This window comes from Syngnathus scovelli, chromosome 10 (assembly GCF_024217435.2).
Source record: "Syngnathus scovelli strain Florida chromosome 10, RoL_Ssco_1.2, whole genome shotgun sequence".
Lineage (NCBI taxonomy): Eukaryota > Metazoa > Chordata > Actinopteri > Syngnathiformes > Syngnathidae > Syngnathus > Syngnathus scovelli.
The window spans coordinates 10239130-10263044 of NC_090856.1; the positions used below are offsets into that span (position 1 = coordinate 10239130).

General features: G+C 48.5%; 3 protein-coding genes across 12 annotated transcripts in view; 2 read left to right on the forward strand and 1 right to left on the reverse strand.

Annotated features, from left to right (window-relative positions):
- Positions 1-92: 92 nt before the first annotated feature.
- On the forward strand, positions 93-3712 carry lrrc41 (leucine rich repeat containing 41). The gene is made up of 8 exons (XM_049728933.2): positions 93-383; positions 527-1414; positions 1869-2084; positions 2183-2350; positions 2547-2645; positions 2788-2916; positions 2983-3055; positions 3342-3712. Exons 1-8 carry the CDS (start codon positions 269-271, stop codon positions 3559-3561), a joined length of 1908 nt encoding a protein of 635 aa, XP_049584890.1. The 5' UTR covers positions 93-268; the 3' UTR covers positions 3562-3712.
- Positions 3713-6176: 2464 nt separating this feature from the next.
- Positions 6177-9120, reverse strand: ddx10 (DEAD (Asp-Glu-Ala-Asp) box polypeptide 10). Its single transcript, XM_049728830.1, has 2 exons — positions 7712-9120; positions 6177-7414 (listed from the first exon to the last, which is right to left on the reverse strand). Exons 1-2 carry the CDS (start codon positions 9005-9007, stop codon positions 6323-6325), a joined length of 2388 nt encoding a protein of 795 aa, XP_049584787.1. The 5' UTR covers positions 9008-9120; the 3' UTR covers positions 6177-6322.
- A 516-nt stretch (positions 9121-9636) lies between these two features.
- Positions 9637-23915, forward strand: part of szt2 (SZT2 subunit of KICSTOR complex) — a 30052-nt gene continuing 15773 nt past the window's right edge. For 5 of the 10 annotated variants that reach the window (XM_049728665.1, XM_049728704.1, XM_049728696.1 and 2 more), the window contains exons 1-32: positions 9637-9782; positions 10331-10456; positions 10529-10717; positions 10875-11045; positions 11113-11467; positions 11537-11643; positions 11732-11942; positions 12361-12531; positions 12592-12823; positions 12885-13014; positions 13314-13459; positions 13537-13689; positions 17495-17609; positions 17882-18090; positions 18198-18437; positions 18694-18772; positions 18949-19037; positions 19109-19277; positions 19370-19487; positions 19765-19878; positions 19991-20194; positions 20262-20362; positions 20604-20742; positions 20817-21104; positions 21186-21399; positions 21918-22045; positions 22155-22422; positions 22524-22668; positions 22747-22839; positions 23074-23152; positions 23232-23540; positions 23760-23895. In XM_049728665.1, coding sequence (XP_049584622.1) covers positions 9759-9782; positions 10331-10456; positions 10529-10717; positions 10875-11045; positions 11113-11467; positions 11537-11643; positions 11732-11942; positions 12361-12531; positions 12592-12823; positions 12885-13014; positions 13314-13459; positions 13537-13689; positions 17495-17609; positions 17882-18090; positions 18198-18437; positions 18694-18772; positions 18949-19037; positions 19109-19277; positions 19370-19487; positions 19765-19878; positions 19991-20194; positions 20262-20362; positions 20604-20742; positions 20817-21104; positions 21186-21399; positions 21918-22045; positions 22155-22422; positions 22524-22668; positions 22747-22839; positions 23074-23152; positions 23232-23540; positions 23760-23895 — 5252 coding nt within the window. In that variant the 5' untranslated portion in view covers positions 9637-9758. The remainder of the gene's footprint in view (positions 9783-10330; positions 10457-10528; positions 10718-10874; positions 11046-11112; positions 11468-11536; positions 11644-11731; positions 11943-12360; positions 12532-12591; positions 12824-12884; positions 13015-13313; positions 13460-13536; positions 13690-17494; positions 17610-17881; positions 18091-18197; positions 18438-18693; positions 18773-18948; positions 19038-19108; positions 19278-19369; positions 19488-19764; positions 19879-19990; positions 20195-20261; positions 20363-20603; positions 20743-20816; positions 21105-21185; positions 21400-21917; positions 22046-22154; positions 22423-22523; positions 22669-22746; positions 22840-23073; positions 23153-23231; positions 23541-23759; positions 23896-23915) is intronic. The other 5 variants (XM_049728681.1, XM_049728723.1, XM_049728717.1 and 2 more) reach the window with 4 other exon arrangements.

Sequence of the window (23915 nt, forward strand, 5' to 3'; positions counted from 1 at the left end):
GTGTGTGTGTGTGTGTGGGGGGGGGGGGGGGGTCTGACATATTAAAATTTAACTAGTCGATGATACGCCGTACAGAGAATTAAAGGGAAAGTTTGAACCGTGAAATAACGAGTCGGCTGGACTCCCTGCCAGTGGGGTCGCTAGTGCTTTTATGGTCGACATCTTCTCTTGACGTCACTTCCCTAGAAAGGGAAAGCCGGATGGTTTTTTTTGTTTGTTTTTTAAACAAATAGAAAGGCACGTCGCCAATCCTCACGCTGCAAAGACGATGTGCTCTTTAAAGAGCATGAGGGAGGAACAGATCAGGACTTTAAGGGGGCTCTGCTTGGAAGCCGTCCACTATCATTTCAGTCTTAAAAAAATAGATGCAGCTGCGATTCTTAGTAAGTGGAACATTTGCCTATTTTTGTTGTTGATGGCGCCTCAAACTAATGCAAGCGCGAAAGCGGCACATAAGATAAATGATCACAAAAAAATCGCTTTTTTTTCTGTCCTTCTCGCTTATATTTTGTTTGCACCGCCTCAGGTGTGCCAGCAGACCTGTTGAAAGACCTCCTTCCTTACATGAACCCGTGCCAGCTGGATCAGCTTCAGCCAGAGCTCGAGCGCAAAGGAGTGTCCACCTATTCGGCATGGATGAAGATATACCAAAAGTTGGCCGGCAGGGACACGAGATTCCAGCAAAAGACCTTTAACACTTCACAGGAAGTAAGAGTGGAAGTGATGCAACGGATGTTTGCCCAATGGATGTTTGCCCATCGTCTCCGCCGCCCATACGTCGACTTGGACATCTGGAATCACATGGACTTGCCCACGTTCCTCTCGACGGCGGTCAAGTACGTCAAGCATGTGACGCTCAGCTCTGACATGGAGCTGGCTGTGAACTTGACAGTGGGGGATCCCCTTCTCTCCAGTCTCGAGAAGACGGTGGAGTCGCTAAAGTTGGAGTGGACCGACAGTTCCACGTCCCGGGATTTGGACGAACTTTTCACCTTCTTGGTGCATCGCTTTTTGGACCACGGTGTGGTTAAACATGTCAGTGTGAATTCAGCTTTTGGCTGCTTTTTGACTTGGCTATTCTATGACCGTGACCATGTGTATAAACCTGGTGTGGAGCAGCAGAGATGTTTAATAAACATCAGATATGATTCAGAAGAGTCAATGAATTCCAAAGAATTTGAGGATGAAAATGGTCCCCCTGCCAAACACTTGAAGACAGACAAGACAGTGAGCTCGCGTTTCCATTGCTGTGAAGTCTCTTACCCGGGCTGCGAGACGGCGTGTCCGGTTGGAAAGATCCAAAGTCTTACAGTCACTGATTGCAACTTGGACATGATGAAGGAGCTGGTCCAAATCCTGCCCACGTTGGACAGCCTTACCACGCTGACGCTGGAACTGCCATTTCTTGCTTGCGGTTGGGCCCACTGACGGGTTTTCTTTGTTTTCTGAAATATTAAATGTCACACAGAGCAAATAATCCCAACACTATAAAAAAGTTTAATGGAGCACTTTTTTTTATATAATACACAAGTGTCTTGTTTTTAAATCATAAAAAACAAATGAATAAAAAAAATAGATTAATTGATTCTTAAAATAATTGTTAGTGTTGTTAGTGTTCAATTTAAAACTTCCTTAAGAAAGTGTAAAAACAAGAGTTGGCATTGAGACAGAGGAAGATTATTAATATTGGAAAAAAGATGAATATTTGGACAAATACTATCTTTTTGACCAACAGTTTGTTGGTCCATAAAATCCATAAAACATCCATAAAAAATATATATGATCTGAAAAAACAATGTTTTTTCCAATCATATATATTTTTAATGGATGTAAGCGTGTTGACATGTCACTGTCGTTGATTGTTCAAGTCGAACGCGACCTGACCATCTTGCTGGAGGACACCTTGACGACGGCGCTGGCGTCTTTGTCCTCACGTTCCCGCCGCTGCCTCCGTCGCGTGTCCATCCCCTCAATACAGTGCACGGAGGATCTGCTTTTCAACCTGCTGCAAGCTTACCTGGAGCTGAAGGAGCTGCATGTGGGGGCCGTCGTCTACGCATACAAGAACAAAAAGAAATTCAAAGGTGAGCCGATGGCGGGAGGGGGTTCGAACGCGTTCAAACACCCCGAAGCTAAGGCAGCAGCAGTTGGACGGTCAATCGTTTTCACTTTGGCTCCCCAGGCGAACTTGAACTGGAGCACCTGTCAGTCAATTTGTATGAGGACCAGCGGGACGCCGAGTTCCTCTTGACCGTGCTGCGAGTGAGCCCACGGCTGGTCTCGCTGCATATTTCGGCCATGCGCTTGCCCACCGGCCACTCCCTCAAGGAACTCCTCAACACACTCACAGGTAAGTAGCCCCACTTGATGATGTCACGCTTCATTTTGCACAGGCTGAAAACGGGAATCCCTATCACATTAGAAATTGCATTTCAATTCATCTGATCTCAAAGATGATGAGCATTTGTTTTCATTTTTCAATGCAAATTTCTCCAATCTGATCTTATATGATTGTCTTCATGATTGGTTCCGTTCATGTGTGCCAGAGTCCAACATTCTGCTGACGAGTCTCAGCTTGCTGGACCTCAACTTGTCCGATTGTTTGGAGGAGATCATCAAGCTGCTGAGCGTCTGCAAGCTGGAAGGTGAGACGTGGCTCTTTTGCCTGGCTTCATCCTCCATCTTTCCGCTTTATCCACCTTTTGTTGTTGTCCTTGTCTTCATCCTTCCTCCGCCTCCTCTACCTTCTTGTCCTTCTTCTCATTCTCCTGCTTTGTGGTCTTCCAGAGCTCCACCTCAAAGACTGTCGTCTTCTGGAATGTGCCGTGGACAAGGCCGAGAGTCTTCGTCAACTGGTGGATGCCCTGAAGACGCTGCCGTCTCTGCGCAAGCTCACCTTGTCTCATAATCGACTGGGTAAGCGTCGCATTTTCACTAATGGCCAACTCAACGTGTGTCTGACGCATGTGTGTGTCTCCGCAGCCAAAGACGTGCACGTGCTGGCCCAGCTCTTCTCAGGACCCGCGCCCAGCTCGCTGGAATACCTCCACGTCGGGTGAGTGCTCAGAAGAGCGGTTCCTCGTTTGCTTGAGGCGCAGCGAGGCAGCAGATTGGTAGATAGTGAACGAGTCCCCAAATTTTCTTGTGCTACACTCAACTCGTTAGGGTAAACAGGAAACAATGAAAATGACACCTGTCTTTAAAACAAGGCCAATGGCCTCCGCTCGCTTTATGCTAACATACAATAGCCACACAGGCTAACAATTAATATCGACGCGGTGATATTTTTCCACTTGACGCAACGTATATCTAATTCCAAAATATTAATCCTCAATTGTCAGAGCCAACTTCATTCAGCCAGCAGACCTGCTACTGTTGGCCGAGGCTTTGTGCTCGCATCCTCCTCAGCGCCAACTCACCTTGGACCTCACCACCAACCCGGGGGACCGCGACGTCAACACGTGGAAGGCGGCACTTGACAAGCTCCGCCCCTTCTGCCGTCTCCTCACCAATGAGTGGAACTCAAAAACCACCATGGCTGATTACATCAGCAACATGTGAAGCGGTCGAAGGACACGCACGTAATAACCAGTCTTTTATTCAAGCGGAACGTCTGCTGTCTTTGCCAGGAAGTGAAAGCGATATGCTGGTGTCATGTGATGACAGTGGTATGCTCGTCGCCATGGACAAAAAATAAACACTGACGTCGTCATGAGGTGGTAAAATTGGAAAAACAAAAGTGAAATACTGTGAATGTTTTGAATGACATTGAAGTGCATCCAGTGTTTCACTTTTAGAAACTTTGGTGTGGGGGGGGAAGTTTAATCAACTCGTGACAACTAATCTACATGTGAATTATTATTATTTTTAAATGCATTTTCTAAAAAAAAATCGAAAAACTGTTTCATTATGTGATATGTGAAAATTTTGTGAGGTAAAAAATTAATTTGTGGCAAGAAAACGTGGGTTCAGATCGGGGGGGGGGCGTTCCTCCCAATCACGCCCTTCCAGGTCTCACTGTCATTGCCCACGTGAGTATTGAAGTAACCCAGTAGAACGATAGAGTCCCCAGAAGGAGCGCTCTCCAGCACTTCCTCCAGGGACTCCAAGAATGGTGGGTACTCTGAGCTGCCGTTTGGTGCATAGACACAAACAACACTCAGGATCCGTCCCCCCACCCGAAGGCGGAGGGAGGCTCCCCTCTCGTTCACGGGGGGGGAACCCCAATATGCAGGCGCCCAGCCGGGGGGCAATAAGTATACCCACACCTGCTCGACACCTTTCACCGTGGGCAACTCCAGAGTGGAAGAGAGTCCAGCCCCTCTCGAGAGGGCTTGTACCGGAACCCAAACTGTGCATGGAGGCAAGTCCGACTATGTCTAGTCGGAACTTTTCTCCCTTGCACACCAGCTCAGGGTCCTTTCCAGCCAGAGAGGTGACATTCCGTGTCCCAAGAGCCAGCTTCTGCAGCCGGGGATCAGACCGCCAAGGTCCCTGCCTTTGGCCGCCGCCCAGCTCACACTGCACCCGACCCCTTTGGCCCCTCCCACAGGTGGTGAGCCCATGGGAAGGGGGACCCACGTTTCCTTTTCGGGGGTGGATGAGATCCGCCCGGAGTTCTTAAGGGCTCTGGATGTTGTGGGGCTGTCATGGCTGACACACCTCTACAACATTGCTTGGACATTGGGGACAGTGCCTCTGGATTGGCAGACTGGGGTGGTGGTTCCCCCTCTTTAAGAAGGGGGACCGGATGGTGTGTTCCAATTACAGGGGAGTCACACTCCTCAGCCTCCCTGGTAAGGTCTATTTAGGGGTGCTGGAGAGGAGGGTCCGTCAGGAGGTCGAACCTCGGATTCAGGAGAAGCAGTGTGGCTTTCGTCCTGGCCGTGGAACAGTGGACCAGCTCTACACCCTCAACAGGATCCTCGAAGGTACATGGGAGTTCGCCCAACCAGTCCATATGTGTTTTGTGGACTTGGAGAAGGCATTCGACCGTGTCCCTCGGGAGGTTCTGTGGAGGGTGCTTCGGGAGTACGGGGCACCGAGCCAACTGATAAGGGCGGTTCGGTCCCTGTGTCACCGATGCCAGAATTTGGTCCGCATTTCCGGCAGTAAGTCGAATTCGTTCCCAGTGAGGGTTGGACTCCGCCAAGGCTGCCCTTTGTCACCGATTCTGTTCCTAATTTTTATGGACAGAATTTCTAGGCACAGCCGAGGCGTTGAGGGGGTTTGATTTGGGAACCTCAGTATTGTGTCTCTGCTTTTTGCAGACAACGTGGTGCTGTTGGCTTCTTCAGGCCGTGATCTCCAGCTCTCACTGGAGCGGTTCGCAGCCGAGTGGGAAGCGGTCGGGATGAGGGTCAGCACCTCCAAATCCGAGTCCATGGTCCTCGATCGGAAAAGGGTGGAATGCCCTCTCCGGATCGGGGATTAGATCTTGCCCCAAGTGGAGGAGTTTAAGTATCTTGGGGTCTTGTTCACGAGTGAGGGGAGAATGGAGTGCGAGATCGACAGGCGGATCGGTGCAGCGTCGGCAGGAATGCGGACTCTGTACCGGTCCGTCGTGGTAAAGAGAGCTGAGCCAAAAGGCAAAACTCTCAATTTACCGGTCGATTTACGCTCCTACCCTCACCTATAGTCGTGAGTTTTGGGTCGTGACCAAAAGACCGAGATTCCGGATACAAGCGGCTGAAATGAGTTTTCTCCGCAGGATGTCCGGGCTCTCCCTTAGAGATAGGGTGAGAAGCTCGGTCATCCGGGAGAGACTCTGAGTAGAGTCGCTACTCCTCCACGTTGAGAGGAGCCAGATGAGGTGGCTCGGGCATCTCATCAGGATGCCTCCTGGACGCCTCCCTGGGGAGGTGTTCCGGGCATGTCCCACCGGTAGGAAACCCCGGGGACGACCCAGGACGCGCTGGAGAGACTATGTCTCTCAGCTGGCCTGGGAACGCCTTGGGATCCCCCGGGATGAGCTGGATGAAGTGGCTGGGGAGAGAGAAGTCTGGGAGTCCCTCCTGAAGCTGCTGCACCCGCGACCCGACCCCGGATAAGCGGAAGAAGATGGATGGATGGATGGAAAACGAGGCTGTTTCTTACTGCAGAAAGGCTGTAAGCATCTTGAATAATCTGAAATATGACTCCTTTGTGATTGTTAAGCAAAAAAAACACAATACAAATTATTTTGTAACACTTTATATCCAAGTTATAATAATATGGTTAATATACAGTATATCAAGGATGTCAAAGTCGAACTAGAGTCAAGTCTGGCATGTGACATGACAATAATGACAAAATTAGCAAAACAAATTTAGTCCTGTTAGATTCACGTGCGTCCCGAGAGCAGCCGCAGGACCAGCTCCTCGTCCTCGGCCAGCGACAGGCCCGTGTCCAGCGATGCGTGTTCCTCCTCTTGCTGCTGCTGCCTTGCCTTCTTCCCGCCCCGCCGTGGTGCCTCATCTTCCTCACTGCTGCTATAGCTGCGTTTAACTTGTCTGTCTTCATCCTCGGTGTCATCACATCGTCTGTCGGGGTCCGGCAGCGTGCTGGGGTCAAACTCCTCCTCGCTGCCGCTGGCCAGATATGCCACCACCTCGTCACTGTCATCCTCCGACTTGTCTGCGTGCTGCTTGCTGGCCTCCTTCCTGGCCGCTTTGGCCTTTAGCCTCTTCTCGCGGTGTTTGGCCTTCACCTTGCGGCTATACTCCTGCTTGTCAAACTCCCGGTCCTCCCTCCTCAGCCGCTCCTTGGCCTTCTCCACGTTGATCCCCGACACGTCGTCTTCCTCCTGTGCCCCATCCTGGCTGGTGGCCAAGCTCTGCACGGGAGGCCAAACCTGGATGGCTTCCCCTTCCTCGGTGAAGGAGACTTTAGTGTTGACTTTGAAGTTCCTTTTGAGGATCTTCTTGGCCTCTTTGTACTTGGACACTTTTTGGGGCGCCTTCTTGATGGGCTCATCCACCTGGGTCTGGTGTTCTTCCTCATTCTTGAAGACATCCTTTCGTTTGACTGTGAGGAAGTCTATCTCTCTCAGGTCGTCATCGTCGGCATCCAGGAAGGGCGCTTTGGCCTGATCTTCATTATCACTGTCATCTTCAGATTCCTCTTGGTGAGGAAAATCGCCTCTTAATTGAGCTTTGAAGCTGCTCAGTTCCTCGTCTTCCCCTCGCTTTTCGGCCGTTCTCCCTGCCTCAGCTTTGTCGAGGAAGCGCACCCGCGGCGCCATGGCCAGGCCCAAGGACACCGCGTACTTGTGCAACCGCAACTTGAAGACGTCAAACACGTCCTTGTTCCTCATCAGGAAGACGGAGCGCAAGTAAGAGACAAAGCAGCGCTGGGCGCGCTGCTTCTGCTCGTGCTCCTGAGCCAGGAAGGCCTCCAGCTTCTGCTGAACATTCTGGAGCTTTTCTGGATTCACCTGCCATCAACAAATCACAACATGAGCTTAGATGTTGAGCAAGCAAAAAAAAAAAAAAAAAAAAAAAAAAAAAAAAAAAAAAACACATACATAAAACACAAAGCTGAGAATGTACCGGTACCAAGTAACAATACCAGCTTAATTTAACCATATCGAAAATAGCAATGTTGACCAATACCAGTATCAATCATCCTATTATCGTCTTCCTACGAAAAAACAAAAGTAAACACAAAGTTTCTCAGTTTTCTGCCCAGAAGAGAAAACTGAGCACACCTCGAGAGAAGCGGGACAACCCACCTGGATCTTGTTGACGGGCACCTTCTTCTCTTGCAGCTGGGCAATCATGCCCATCTCCTCGGAGGGCATCAACAGCAGCAAGGCCTCGCCGCCCTCCTTGTACCTGGCCGTGCGGCCCACCCTGTGGATGTAGGTGTCTGCGTCCTCGGGGCAGTCGTACTGCAGCACCCAGTTGACGGCGGGGAAGTCCAGCCCCCTCGCGGCGATGTCCGTGGCAAAGAGCACGGCGTTATTCTTTCGCAGGAAGTCGTTGTAGACCTCCACCCGCTTCATCTGCTGCTGCTTGCCGTGCAACGCCAACACGGGGATGCCCGGCCGCAAGCGGCAGAAAATGCGAAACAAGTACTGCACCTCCTTGCAGCAGGCAAAGAATACTATGATCTTCTTCTTCAGGTGACTTCGGATGAAGGAGTAGAGCATGTTGACCTTGTCATGGAGCTCACATACTACGTAGCTCTGCTCCAGCGTGGCCGGCGTGCTGAACTTGGCCTTCTCATGCACCCACACGTACTCTGGCTCCTTGAGGCTAAGTCGCGCCAGGTCTTTGACTGACTTGGTCTGCGTGGCGGAGAACAAAAGCGTCTGCCGGCCGACGGGGAGGTTCTCCACGATGGCGTTGAGCGTGCTGGCGAACCCCATGTCCAGGATGCGATCGGCTTCATCCAGCACCAGCATGCACAGGTCGGTCACGTGGAAGTCAGGCGTCTCATCCATGTGCTGCAGCAGCCTGCCTGGCGTGCAGATAACGATGTTGGTGCGGTGGATCTTCTCAGACTCGCCCTTCAGGTCCTTTCCGCCGATGATCAGGCCCGCCGAGAACTCGTGGTTCTTGCCCACCTTGCGGAGCACCTCGAAGGTCTGGTAGGCCAGCTCCCTGGTGGGAGAGATGATGAGGGCGCCCAGGCCGTCCACGGAGCTCCACTGCTGGCGGTACAGACATTCCAGCACCGGGATGAGGAAGGCTAAAGTCTTTCCAGATCCGGTCTTGGCGGCTCCCAGCACGTCCTTCCCCTGCAGCGCGAAGCCGATCGTCTGCCTCTGGATCTCAGTGGGCTGCCTGTACTGGTGCTTCTGGAGGGCTAGGAGGGTTTTCTTGGAAATTGGGAAGTCGGAGAACTTGATGACTTCCTTGCTGTCGATGTCGCCGTACCTGCTCACCAGCCGGTCGATCTTCTCTTGCTCGACCTGCCACTCCGGCTTCTTCTTGATTCGTTCACGCTTGACGCGAGCTTTCTTCAAGTTGTATTTCTTTTTCCATTGTTCGAAGTCTTTGATTGGATCCGACGTGTCGTCCATTTTATTGATTCACAATGAACGCATGCGGAGAAATGGTAAGGGAAACACGCTGAATTTGACGTAAGGGTCTTATAGCGTGGAGAAAATGTCGCGTTATAATGACGTCATTACAAAGTGCCACGGCAGTCTTCTTTGTGTTTCCAAACTATAATTGAACATTAGCGCCACTCAAAGACCTCTCGTATTGCTGCGTTTTCTTGGTGTCAAAATTCTCATGCAGACAAAATCAATTTAATAAACCGATCTTACACAATTCCACTCAATTGCTCATCTCGTTCATACTTTAAACATTTTAATTATTTGTTTAATGATTCTATTTCATTATGTAGTTCCCGTTTACCCACATTAAGAGTTCCCTTTATTAGTTCTTATTTCTTTATTCATAAGTATTTCCTCAGTACCTCCTCTGTTGCTCCCTGATTTTTCTTATCGAGATATCATGTAGAACTATTCATACCACATGAACTATTTTGAGTAATGGCTTCATTCTGTTTATAAATTTAATCTTGTTCCTTTGGATATGGAGAACGAATTTAATTCGAGCGGAGGCGCTTCAGTTTTCACTTCAAACCGCCTGATAGCAGTAGTGAGCTTGTTAGTTCTAATCCAACCGCCAGTAGTGAGCGCGAAGAAGACGAGTGTCCATAGACGTCTACATGACAAACAAGACGCCAGTTTCGACCCAAGCAAGTTCCAAATTGATCGTTTTGACGACCGCCAACATCCCCGCGGTCCTTATGCTACGCACGGCATGGCAGAGAGACAGGACACTGAGGTGAGTTGAGCCCAACAAATGCTGTTGCAAGGACAGAAGTGATGCACTGGCTTAATTTCACTGTTGCTCCTGTTTTGTCATCAACTAACATCCAAGCAAGTGGATTTAAGTAGCATCACATTTTGACACTGTCAACAAAAACTCGTATTTAATGGCTGCCACCTCGCTTGTGCTCGACACCTAACGTGAGTGTGAGTTGATGAGGTTCAACTTGTGTCAGTGTGTTTGAGGGACTTCTTCATGGTGTCATTCATTAATTAGTCATGTTAAAAATAGGCGGGAAAATATGGCGACACAACGTCAATCATGATGTCATGAAAATGCTGTATACCGATAGCACGGGACCGCCGTAACTCTGTTACTTACTTTATCCTAAACTACCTGTAAACTGCAGGACTCCACCACTAACAGCACCCTCAACTATCAGTAGAAATTTAATGCAGCGAGCAAAGCTTGTTTTGTATAATGTCATTGTTTATTTTATGAATGGGTTCGAATCAAAAATTTGATTTTTGGCAAAAAAAAAAACGTAAATGTCATGTGTCCAGGTGGAAGATGCTGAGCATATTTACCTGCTGATGAAGGAGGAGTACAGCATCTCCAGGAATGTGCGTCTGGCCTGGTTTCTCGGGAAACTCAACCAAGTCATCAGGCCCGCGTCCATGCCGGAGCTGGTGAGCTTCTTCTCCTCTTTGTTTACATTCCCACCATCCAGCGACCAACCGCTGTCTTCCTCTCCATTGCAGCTCAACTCTGCCAACGAGTTGGACTTGCTGAGTGTTTTATCCAAAGGATGGCACCGAGACCCGCCGCCACACCCCCGCCCCAATGCTGCCCAGCCCGCCCTGTTGGTGCCCTCCACTCATGCCACCTTCCTGGCACGCAGGTATCGCTTCATCATCGAGCTGGACCTCAGCCCGTCCACGGGGATCGTGGTGAGTCCCTCGCCTACGAACTGCATCTAAAACCATTACACACTCTTAAGTAGCCAATTGAGATTTTTTAAAATCTGTCTGAATTCAGTATACAAGCAATGCTTTCCCTAGCTTTGTATTAGGATGCTAACTTGCTAACGGATGCACCGTTTCGCAGGATGACAGCACAGGGGAGATGATTTTCGATGAGGTTTTCCATGCCTTGTCCCGATGTCTGGCGGGTCTTGCCCAACCCTTCATGGTCCCGGGCACCCAGCAGCTCTTCACGCCAAAGATCTTCACCACCATCCTGGTCTACTCCTCCATTTTCGGCCTCACGTCCCATCAGGTCTCACTGTCCCGCCCTCTCCGGCGCCCAAGCGTATATGTTGGCTCAACTTGTAGGGCTGCTGCAGGTCCTGGTGCAGGGATGTCAACTGGAGCGAACAGACCTGGGCCACTTTCTGCATCACATCTACCAGCAGCTCAAAGCGGTAGAGAGCAACATTGCCCATGTTCTCAATCAGCAGCATGAAAGTGTAAGTCGTGACCTTGGCAACGTGAGCGGGACATTTTTTTCCCCTCATAATAGTAATTTATTCTCGTCCTGTATCAAGTGCTCGTTGGAGTGCGGTCCCCATGGCAACGGCGCAGAGGATCAGCCTCCCAGGAGGCCGAGCATCTCCGTGGTGTCAGCAGACATGGGCCTGGTCAGCATGGTGCGGCAGGGCATTCTGGCACTGCAGCTGCTGCCTTCCAACTCCAGCGCCGGTGAGCTCGGCCGCCCTCGCTGCTTGTCTCACTCTTTTGGTGTGTCAACACGGGCCTAACCACTTCCAGGCATCATCATCATCACGGACGGCGTGATGAGCGTTCCCGATGTCGTCGTATGTGAAACGCTGCTCAACCAGCTGAGGAGCGCAACCATCACATGCTCCTTTGTGCAGGTTTTCACTCCACTTGTCCCTATGTGAATTGCTCATTGCGCTCCATCGATTGCAATGTGACGAGGTCATCGGGCGTGCGGCCGTTTAGGTGGGAGGGCCGTATTCGTACGACTGCAGCTTTGGCTACATCCCCAACGTGGAACTGATGAAGTTCATCTCTGTGGCCACCTTCGGGTCCTACCTGCCTAACTGTCCTCCGCTGGACCTGGAGAGCCACGACATGAACGCCTACCACAAGGCCTTCCTCAAGTACTCTTTCCTCAAGACCCCCGATGCCATAAACTCGGACATCTTAAGCGGTGGGCCTCTAGCAAATTAGGACTCGTAAATGTATGACTTTGCTTTATTTAATTATGACTTTTTTTTCCGTGGAGTTACAAATTTTTACCCATTTTCAATATTACAGCTTGTCTGAATTTAATTCCTGTTTTTAATGAGCTTTAGATTGAGAATTTCTGCTGGTAAATGTCCATATTTTCTTTAAAATTTGGTCTTGCAAGCTTGACTTTTTATGATTTCTTTCCTTGTGAAAGTACAACCTTTTAGGTCTTTTTTCTCCAAAAGTTAAAAATGTGTATGTTTTTTTTTTTTTTTTTGTCAGGTGATTACAAATTGTCTAGTTAGTATATTGTTAAGGGTTCTAATCTGATTCTATATAATTGTTTCCTTTATTTTTTAAATGTAAGGTTCTGGTTTTTTTTTGTGTATGTTTTGCAGTGTCCCAGCACAAGCTGTTCAACGAGCACCTGGTGTCCGCCAGTGGTAACCCAGCGCTGGCCATGCGCAGGAAGAAGCACACGGAGAAGGACGTGCACGCTCACCTCATCAGCGTGGTGTCTGTCAGGCTCAGGGAGGGCTACACCATTCGAGAGATTGGCCTCACCAAAGGCAAGTTGGTCCGGCACCGTGGCGAGCGGCTGCGACTTGAGCTGTCTTGCCTGCTTTCAGGCGGCAGCCAGCTGGAGGTGAAGCTGGTGCTCCTGTGGAAGCACAACATGCACATCGAGTACGTGGCGTCGGCTCCGTGGCCGCTGGACCCCGCCAAGCGCAGCACACGGGTGGAGGTAACCATGGAGGGCAGCTACGACATCCTGCACGACATTAGCTGCACGCAGAGGAAACCCATCACCAGCCCCTACCGCACTTCGGTCATTCGCCGCTTCTGGAACACTCTGCAGAGGTAGTACACAAGCGCCCGGGTCACTTTGACGTCGAGTGATCAACCGCTGGCGTCATTTCAGTATCAACCAGACGGATCAGATGCTGGTACACCTGCAGTCTTTCAACTCGGTTCCAGAGAACTACACCATCCCGGAGAGCACCAAAAACGGGGTGCCGCTTTTCTACGTCCCGCCAGGATCCACCACGCCGGTAATCCCGACAACAATGGAAGCCACTTTGTCTGTTTTTATTTGCGTCTTCTGCGGCTTCGCGCATTCGGATAATTTGATGCGTGGTGACATTTGCTTGACAGCAACAATTGCTTTTGTCCAGGGCTGCAGCCATCCAATATTTATTGAATCGATCTTTCTATCCAGCCATTCATCGAAGTATTAAATACAAATGTGCAGTATGTTGATTCTTGTCGTTGTCTAGATATTTGTTTTATGATGAAACCAACACAGGATGGTTGATTAACAGCTGCCGTAAGCTGCTTTTGCTTTTTCCAGGTTCTGTCCCTGCAGCACGGAAGCTCCAAAGACTCGTCACAGTCGCAGTTCGCCTCCTACTGGAAGCCCATCCTCTCCATGGATGCCAACTTCTGGCAGAGGTGGCTGCATATGCACCGCATTGCCATTATCCTGGAACATGACATGTGAGACACACCGGCAGACACTCAACAAGCACTTTGTGTTGCCATATGTGCTCAGTGGAGTGTTTGTGTGCGCGCAGGCCGGTGCCCAAACACCTGCACACAGCGGGCAACAACGGACGGTACAGCACCATCCAGTGTCGCATCTCCCACTCTGCACTCACCTCGCTGCTGAGGGACTGGAGCAGCTTTGTGCTGGTGGAGGGCTACTCCTACGTCAAACTTATATACAGGTGATGATAATGACCACGATGATGATAATACCCACATTGAGCCTGTTGAGGAACTCATGAAAACATTTACTGTTGTTGATGGAAATTATTTGTTTTCCTATTCGATTACCGTATTTTCCGGACTATAAGTCGCTCCGGAGTATAAGTCGCACCAGCCATAAAATGCCCCAAAAAGTGAAAAAAAACATATATAAGTCGCTCCGGAGTATAAGTCGCATTTTGGGGGGCAATTTATTCGACAAAATCCCACACCAAAAACAGTCATGAACGAGCAACAACAGGCTAAACGATAGCAACAACAGGCTAAACGATAGGTATGCTAACGGGACAAACACAAAGAGTTGAGAACAGGCCTGAAGTAACATATAGAGTGATTAAGGACAACTATTACATGAATAACATGTTTATAAAACCATCGGTGTCACTCCAATTCATTAAATCCATCGATCGTTCGATACGATAGCAACAAGCTAAACAATAGGTATGCTAACGTGACAAACACAAACGAGGAGCTGAGAACGGGCCTGACGTAACATATAGAGTGATTTAGGACAACTATTACATAAATAACATGTTTATAAAACCATCGGTGTCACTCCAATTCATTAAATCCATCGATCGTTCGATACGATAGCGACAGGCTAAACGATAGGTATGCTAACGTGACAAACACAAACGAAGAGCTGAGAATGGGCCTGACGTAACATATAGAGTTATTAAACAAAACGATTACATGAATAACACGTTTATAAAATCATCGGTGTCACTCCAATTCATTAAATCCATCGATCGTTCTTTGTCAACAATGGGTGCGCGCGGCTGAGGGCGCTTGCACTTCAAAATATTCCACAGGCTCATATAACGATAGATAAACTATATTTCAAATAACTATAATATAAGCAATAATATTATCAAACTATCCGTGCACTTTAAATCCATTAAATCCATCGATCAAATTCCTCGTCCTTTGTCAACATCGCCGCGCGTGCGCCCTGACATCACCCTCGTCTTTATTCCACAGATCTAGTATATAACTATATTGTAGCGTTAACAAAGTACAAGGATAGACGTGGGTTCGGTAAACGGGTCTTTATTAAACAGTGTGTGGTGGCATGGACTTCCAGACACTAGAGCTCCATGGCATAGGACCGGGCGTGCGTAATGGCCATGTCCAAGCCCCATGCACCGTTCGCGGACAGCCACTCGGCCGAGCGCCGGCCCCCGACTCAGTAGAGTAGGACAGGGCGTGCGTAAAAGCCATAATAGTTTTTCAAACCTTCTATGTCACTCCAAATCCTTCAATTCCTTCTAATTCCTTCAAACTCTTTGTCCTCCGTGTCACTTAGAACTGATCACCGCTAATGATGCCGGTAGTCCTTACGTGGGTACGTTTGTCCTTTATGTAAACAACCGCCGTGCCGTGCCACTGACGTCACTTGAAATAGTAATCTCTTCACGGTTCTCCAAACTTTATTTCTGCTGCTCGATTACTGTTTTCAGCTGCATATTTTACAACTTGAAGTTTGTAACCTGCAAAATATGAGTTTCTTTTTGGTGCCATTTTTCTTAAACCCACCCAGTTGATGAGTCACGGCCAACGGTGAAATTTAGAGCGTCCTCATCCAGTTTCGTCTGAAAATATAATTTTTTTTCAGATGTAGTTTTTTGTTTTGTTTATTTGGTTGTTTTATCAAAGTCAAAGTCTGCTTTATTGTCGATTTTTTTTTTTTCATATACCAAGACACACAAAGAGATTGAAATTACGTTCCCACTATCCCTCGGTGAGATAGTACACATATGCATACAAGCAACACAAAAAAAAACAAGAAGGCACAAACAATGAATAAATAAGTGTGTTGAATAAATGATAAATAAACAAATAATAATAAATAATAATAATGAATATAAGAGGAGCAAAAATGGAGCAAGTGTACATACAGCGGACAGTGGACTTGGATATGGTGCTTTAAAGTGTTAATTGCTTTATTTGATGTTTTCTCTATTTTTTTATGTCTTGAATATGTTCAAGATAAAGATATAAAAGCATGTGAAGTGATCAACTATACTAAAAATAACATGGGAAGTGGTCAACTATACTTGTAAGTAAGTGATGTCTTAATGAGCAAGTAAAAATTTGTGAAAAAAAACATATAAGTCGCCCCCCCACCCAAACTATGAAAGAAACCGCGACTTATAGTCCGGAAATTACGGTAATTGAATTTAGTGACAGACAGCAATTTCTGAAATAATAGTTCATTCCGACCCTAAACTAATCACGGTCCTCCTATAATGAGGATAAAGAATGTTTATGTCAAGAGCTACTCTCTGTCTACATCAGGTATGGGCAAACTACGGCCCGCGGGCCACATCCGGCCCACGGGACCGTTTAATCCGGCCCGCCAGCCCTAAATAAATTGTATTATTAAACTTTTTTTTTTTTTTTTCGGTAATTTGCCTGCAATGACCGCGTTTCCCCAGTAGACGGGGAACCACTCGCCTGCGCATTTACTACCGGAAGCCGTGTCAGAAAGCTTGGTGCACACTCACAAGTGCATGTACGTACTCAGTAGTACGGAAATGGCGCACTCGCGCTCTATTTGTATCAGTGCCGAATTTAGAGCGTGGGCTGTGACAACAGCATTCTTGTAATTTGTGCGCCGAGCTTTCAGATACAGTTTTACGCTAAAGCCACCCACAAACCTTCCCCTGGAATCCTTCCATTAAAATGAGTCGCCCAAGGAAAAGCAAGGTGGACACTGAGTGCCGAGTGTTTAAAAAGAGTGGCCAATTTGGCTCGACGTACGCGACGTGACGTTCAGCCACATGAACATCAACCCGTCACAGATCTGGGTAAACGGACCAACACCTCGGATCTCTCCTAAGAATTGCCACAACAAATTTTACTCCAGACTATGACACACTAGCAAAAAAAGGGAGACAAACAACACTGTTCCCACTGAAAATGAAGGGGAGGCTTTCAAGTTTGTTGTAAAAAAATGCATTTTGAATATGATCTGTACAAATAGCAGGGATTGAAACTAGCGACCATTCTCATTTTCAAACAATGCAGGATGCTCAAGGACATTGATGCACCACCTGTTTGTGACTAATCTTAACCTGTAAAGTTCTTAAGGCTTACTTTAAGGAAGTGTTTCACGTTTCCTCACCTCTGTTACCAGGTGTTTGTGAGTTAAAACTCTGCTCTGATTTTCAGATACCCCTCACCGTGTTGCCGTTTTGATTACTTTATTTAGATGTATGCTTTCACCGATTCTTCAAGATGATATATTTGGTCAGAATGTTTGCCGTTCGATGTGATCTCATAAGATAAACATCTTTCATTAATCTGACCTGCAGGCACTGAAGTGATGGAGACTGTTATTCATAATAACAGTGTCGTATTTTATGAGAATCACTGATAGCAGTTTTATAGGGATTTTTTTTTTTTAATGCTGTTAATAAATGCATTTGTTTTCAAAAAACTTTTTTTGAATATCCACGCTTTACTACCTACTAAAGGCCAAAGCCTTTTATGCAATGACCTTTACAGGTCGTTTATATTACTTCACACAAACACTACATCCATCTGCTCCTGGTTCGGCCCCTCGGTCAAAATTTAGAACCCAATTCGGCCCGCAAGTCAAAAAGTTTGCCCACCCCTGGTCTACATGCTTTGTTGCACCGTTTGAGTTCATTGCATTGCTTAAGGAGCTGTAAAGTATAAACTCAACGGGGGGAGCCTTTAAATGTGTATTTGTTTTTTCGACATGTGTGAGTTCCACAGTATTGTAATGTGTCTCCACAGTTCTCTAGAGCAGCCCCCCAGCTCCTTCTATCTGGTCCGACTCATCTCCAAGACCCCTTGCATGGTTCTGCGATTGGGCTTCCCCATCGGAACGCCGGCACAAGTTCGAAACAAGGTAGCAGGACCTCTCAGCACTTTACCAGTGGCAAAACGATTCTTACATGTTGTGATACACTAAATTAGACTAGACTAGATTCTCAAATTGTGCAATGAAATGTTATATTTGATATTGCTTGCATATTTTTTCTTAGTAATACTTATATATTTTTTCTTGTAATATAGCAACATTAGGAATACATGTGAAAAGTTGGATATTGGAATGATACACTACATGTTAATAAATATGTATAAAGAGCCAGCTTCCATTGTGTGTCCCCGGCCAATCAGATTGTGGATGAGCTCCGTGAGCAGATCCTCAAGCTGCGCTTCCCGCACCGCATCCAAAGCAAGGAGGCCACACCCAAAACCAAGAGGAAGGTGGCGGCGGGCCAGCCATCGCCGTCCAAGTTGCCCGCCCTCTCCACCCCCAAACAGGCGCTGTCGGACCGGCCGTGCGTGGTGGTGCTCAACAAGCCGCTTGAGAAGCTGCTCATCAGGTTAGCGCGGAAGCACACACAACCGATCTTTATTTAAAAAAAAAAACAAATTAAACATCAACAAACAAATAGACTCAAATGCTGACTGTTTTGGATGTTTTCTCCAGATACGAGAAGCTGCCCCTGGACTTCAGGACACCCTTCATCTTCAGCATGGAGAACTCGTCTTTGCAGCCCTCCGGCGGGGCGGCGCCCCTCAACGTGGCGGGCAACCGTGCCGCCTCGTCCACGCTGGCCTCGCTGTCCCGCTACTTCCTGCACCGGCGCTGGGTTTGGGCGGTGCAAAGCAGTCAAGGTCCCGCCATGGCCATGCAGGCAGTCTCCCACATTCTCTCCATGCTGTCCGAGTGAGTCCGAAGCGTACCTTGACATATAACTCACCCCATGTTCGATTTGTAGAGAGAAAAACTGTTTTTGTGTTTTGGGGCTGAGGCTGGACCATTTGAATGGCCTTTCCATTTATTTCAGCGTGAATAATTAATTTGAATTACGAGCACGCTCACAAAACTAATTCCGCTTGTATCTCAAAGCACCACTTTTTTTTGTCTTTGGCTCTGTTCTGCTCAAGCACACTGACGCTGAGGTTTTTTTTTTTTTGTGAAGGATCCGCCTGTCAGAGGGTTTTCATTTTGCCGCCAGTGGAGAAGGCATTGTCAACATGGTCATTGAGCTGCCCATGAAGGTGAAAGACAGAGGAAAAGGCTGCGAAGGTCCCCAAATAATAGTCGACAAGTGAAGAAAATATATGCATAAACATACATTGTGCAGCAAAATGTGAATGGATCTTAATCGTTTTGGTGAAGCAGCATGTGGCTCATTATCCATGGTTACTCTGACCACATTGTACGTTTGCGCTAGGGTGCGTCGGCCGACTCTGAGCGAGAGAGTCACTCGTGCATTGTCCAGTACATCCTCTTCCCGCCTCACGTGACTTCCAGCAAGGACAGGTAGCAACTCCTTCACATGTTCATTTGACGATCTGCGGCGTTCGCCAATAAAGTCGCGCCAAATGTCACAGCTTCTCCACGGATGATGACAATGATACGGAGGTGGAGGCGGTGGACGTGGACGTGGAGCTCAACCTGGTGACCGAGTGCTGGGTGGAGCCGCAGAGTGGCACCATCGCCAACTGCTCGGAGCAACATCACCACCTGCTCGGCCTCACCTACCAGGAAGTGCCTCAAGCCGTGAGTCATGCCGCTAATCTTATTTGCGACGTTGTTCCCCCCATTGGCCAAGTGACTTTGCTGTTTTTTTTTTTTTTTTTTCCCTCACCCAGATCTTCCCCAGAGATTTAGCCTGCATGTCCACTATGATGACATTTGAGTACCTGAGTCAGCTGTGTCAGAACAAAGACCAGGTCTGCTCTGTGCCCACTGGACTCAAGGACAGTACAGGTGACCAAGCTTCTTCTCTGCCTTCATTTCCAACAGCTGCCTTTATTTGAATGGCAGCTGTTCGCTTTAGTGAACAAATTGATCATTTCATTAATCATTCCATTCATTTTGGGCAAGACATCCACATTTCATTTATTGATCTGACTCCGAGTGCAACACGCAAAAAACTGCAATCCAATCGGAGCGTAGCTGTTGTATAGTGCAGAATTGACGGATTGTTTCGTCAGCCACCTTTAACTGTGATGATGTGGGCGTGTCACTTCCCATCTGATTTCAGGAGATCCTTCTGCCTCTGAGGAGAGCATTCAGATGGTTCCTTTCCAGTTTGAGCTCATTCAACTTCTACCCAAATGCCAGCAGGTGGAGCTCTTCTTCCTTACATTCAGCACAGGTATTTTTTTTTTTTTTTGCCAGCCACACGCGTATATTCTGGGCCCATTAAGCTATGAATAACGACCTTTCCAAAACGTTGCCATTGTTTTGTGCATAATGTATCCATCCAGAGGTGGAGTCAGACGAGCAACTGCGGAGCGGCACCTACCTGCCTAACGAACTACTCCTGGGCCTCCTCCACAGCAGCCTGGAGCAGGAGCTCACTGACCGCGAGATTCCCTTAACTATTGAGGACCACGCTGCCTTTGTGCGCCAAGTCCTGGAGCGTGAGCGTGACGGCCGCTGCGCTCCCTTCCCCCTGCCCGTCATCAAGGGTGAGACTTTACCGGCCCATCACCATCACACCGGTTTTATAATGTTTTTTTCTTTCTTCCCCCCTAGCAGAAGATTTCACGAGGCCTCTTGATAGACAGGAAGTGATGTCAGCGTTTCACTTAAATGGCAGCAGTAAAGAGATGACGGAATCCACCAGCACTTTACAGGTAATCCTGCTCCAAAACAAAAGCAGTACTGTACGCACAAGTTTATTTTTCATGTTAGTGCGTTAGCGCACCCCGAAGCAGACAGAACAGTTTTTTTATTATGGACACAGATTTAAATATAATTAACATGTAAAAACAAAAAAACATATCGTAATGTAAATTTTGGCCAGGAAATGGCTAGAAAGCGTTTTCTTCCATATTCTAAGATCTGTTGGATGTTTGGGGCGTGTTTGACCATCAGAGTTTGGCCAACGCCGACCTAGCGTATGATGAGCATTCGCTGGCGGGGCAGATCTGCTCCGTGCCCCAGTGGAGGTGTTACGTTAAGCACATAAGTTCCCAGCAGATCCTGCTCACCTTTCTGCCAGCAACCTTCACAGGTGCCACATTTATATTCCCGCCTACTGACAAACTACCACAACGTACAAACGAGTCTACGTTTGTTTCTCGCCAGATGTTTTGATGCTGATGAACTCAGATCTGGAGGCGGAACCTTTGAGTAATGTCAGCACGCAAGAGGACGACACGCTGACGCCCGGCAATAAGTCACAGGCCGATTCACCGTCCGGATCCACCGGCGAGATGAGAAGAAGCTCAAGCAGCGGGCACCTCGATGCCACATCACCCGTTGCCTCGTCACCCTTGGAAGGGCCGAGCGGACCCGGCATGCGCGCTGAAGCCCTGACGTCGGACGGCTGGGATAGTGGGATGTTGGAAAACCAGACCGAAACGCCCGGCTCAGGTCACTTTTCGGCAGGCGCAAGTGGACATTTCCTGAGTCGTATGCATCAGCACTCACATTTTCTTCTGGTTAAAACCAAAGTGTGTGTTGTAGATTTGGGCGACAAAGTTCATTTCTCTGAGCCACAGCGCTTCGGCGTCCACAGCGGTGGCATCCTGGGCCGCCAGCTGTCCCAGCAGAGCACCGGCACGCAGCTCAAGTGTCCCGTCTACGTTTACAACTGCTGCCTGGAGCTGCTCAAAGAGCAGCTGGTCCACCCCGCAGCCAACCGACATCCCCGGGACGTCTTTTTCAGGTACATCTGCGCCATTCACTTAAGACAAAAATGATTCTCGCACACCCCAAAATTCCAAATAGTCATCAAACACCACGCACAACACACATTAGGTGGGTCAGGCTACCAAAGTTTGCCGTGAGTTAAATTCGTTAATAAATTGTAAATGTCAATTGTGTCTGTGATTGTCCTCGTGACTGAGTAGACCTCAAGAGGCTCAGCAGCTGCAGATGTTTCTGCAAATGAAGTCCAGGTGAGAAGAGTTGCTTGTTCTCGTCTGCGTCAGGAGTGCTTTTTCCCAACACGCACGCTGCATTTTTGCGCAAAAAAAAAAAAAAAAGCACGTCGACTCACCCGTCACGTGATTAGGTACACCGGGAAGGCCAATACATGTGCTGCATCAAGGTTTGGGAGGGACTCTTATGACTGCTGTAATGATCAAGACTAACGCCATGGAGTGGGTTTTGTGGAAACACCAGCCATCAGTTGTGAAGTTTTGGAAGCATCCCAGTCAATTCCGTCCCGCTGTGTCCCGACAGGTCGCTGTCTCAGGACCGCAGCAGCCCGTCGCCTTGGACTGACCTTCTGGCACAGCCTCACAAGCACAAGGAGCTGGCCCACTACTGCAGCCTGCTCCAGGAACACTACCAGCAGAGCTTCGCAAAAGGTGTCTTTGTATACTTTCTCAATCACCCTGTTAATTGTCAAAGGCCATCTCTTTTTCTCTGCATGAAATCATGTTATAAGGGACTGTCTATCTTGTGTGTGGCGTTCAGGCGTCTACAGGAGCCTCCAGCAATCGCTCAGCATCAGCTCCCAGGACGTCCTGATAGCCATGGACTACTGCGAGGAGTCCCTGCAGGAGATTGATATCACAGCCTTTCTGCAGGCCCTGTGCGGGCACATCCGGCTGTTCCGGGAGAACGGCCAGCTTCCAGCCTGGACTCAGCAACCGAAAGCCCCTGGAAGGTCGGCCACCTTCATCGTCGGAGAGGCCGAGGAGGATGGAGCTGACGTCAAATCTGCCGTGGCCTCCTTGTCAAGGTAAAAAGAAATAGTTTAGTTACGTGAAGATTTTTTTTTTTTTCTCAAATTTCAAAACCTTTCACTTGTTTTCTACATTAATAATTAAATTAAATTAAAAGTTTTGAGATGCAAGACGCCAGTGAAGCAGAATCTGGAGGTCCCGCCCCTCGGGAGGTCTCCGGTAAGATGGCGGCATTCCCCTTGGACTTGCTCCAGACGCATCCTATCTGTGACGTGTGTCCGGACGTGCACAAAATAATTCAGGTGAAATATTGCACACGAGTGAGCAGGCACATATCACGCCGTTGTTGTGCCGATAGTGAAACGCTTCAACCCTTGCAGGAAAAGTTCTTGGGGATCGTGTTCCAGTATTTCAAACCCGTGCCTTCCAATCCACATTATTTCTATTATTGCCTGCCATCTTCCAAGAAGGAGGTGAGGTCATCCACATTCACCTCCTCAAAGTCCCCCCACACACACACACACACTAGACTGATGCGGTTGCTCCACAAATTTGTGCCAGTCTATGTTAATGTTTGGGAGGGCTACGCAACATTTCAGTCTATTTTTCCCTGTAAACTCTGATATGAGTACACTCCACAATGTTGAATGCATTTATGTTACATCACGTCTGTGTGAATATGTGATGCGATGTTTTGGCTTCTCCAGGAGGACTCGGAGGACGGTGAAATGGAGGTGAGGCCCTGCGAAGAGATGGTGTCCGAGGCCGAGCAAGCCACTGAAGACGGTGAGCTTCATCCCAACACCTAGGATCCCGTCCCACGTTTTGTTTTCGCCTTTTGCAATACGGAACCTTGTGTTTGTAGAAATGACGTCCGGCGGCTGCATCACCACTGAGAGCGACAACGACTTGGTGGTGGAATACAAGGAGCAGCCCAGTGGCGGCAGCATCAGGAGCCTCAGCGCCAGCGAGGACCGCTCGCACTCGGACTCCAACACAGTCAATCAGGATCAGGACCAAGATTCCTTCAGCATCTTGGAAGAAGGAGACTCCCTGCTGGAGGCGGAGGGCCCGGAGATGGACATGCCGCCGCTCTTCCTGCATGTCACCTGCTCAGTCAGTGCCAAGAGCTGCCATGGATCCACCCCCATACACACCCTGCCCACCTGCCTCGGTGAGTCGGGTCCAAATATCGCCAGTGGCGATCTTGAGAATGCAAAAAATGCCAATCTTTGTTCAAATATGTACAGCGATGCCTTCACTTGTGCGTTTAATTCATTCCCCAACAACTTTATTGATACACAACCTACAATGCACCATTTTAGCGTGAGGGAAGGGCAAAAACACCGAAACAGGTTGTAAAGTTTAGAACCTGTGAATGTTGTGCCTCCAGGTGAGATCATTTCCTGCCTGGAAGATGCCGAGGCCTCGCAGTTGCTGGACCTGAACGAGCTCTCGGTCACGCTGGACATCTTTGTCCTCACTCTTCCCGTGGAGATCGAAGTCATGGCTGACATTCATCACACCAGGTGAAGCGGTGGCGTTCTAA

Excerpts from the sequence above, each read along its gene's own strand:
- lrrc41 (XM_049728933.2), top strand. The coding sequence starts at position 269 with ATGTGCTCTTTAAAGAGCATGAGGGAGGAACAGATCAGGACTTTAAGG. Across the intron at positions 2,351-2,546 it reads ACTCCTCAACACACTCACAG|AGTCCAACATTCTGCTGACG; the intron begins GTAAGTAGCCCC and ends CATGTGTGCCAG. Across the intron at positions 2,646-2,787 it reads GAGCGTCTGCAAGCTGGAAG|AGCTCCACCTCAAAGACTGT; the intron begins GTGAGACGTGGC and ends GTGGTCTTCCAG.
- ddx10 (XM_049728830.1), bottom strand. The coding sequence starts at position 9,007 with ATGGACGACACGTCGGATCCAATCAAAGACTTCGAACAATGGAAAAAG. Across the intron at positions 7,415-7,711 it reads TGCCCGTCAACAAGATCCAG|GTGAATCCAGAAAAGCTCCA; the intron begins GTGGGTTGTCCC and ends TGTTGATGGCAG.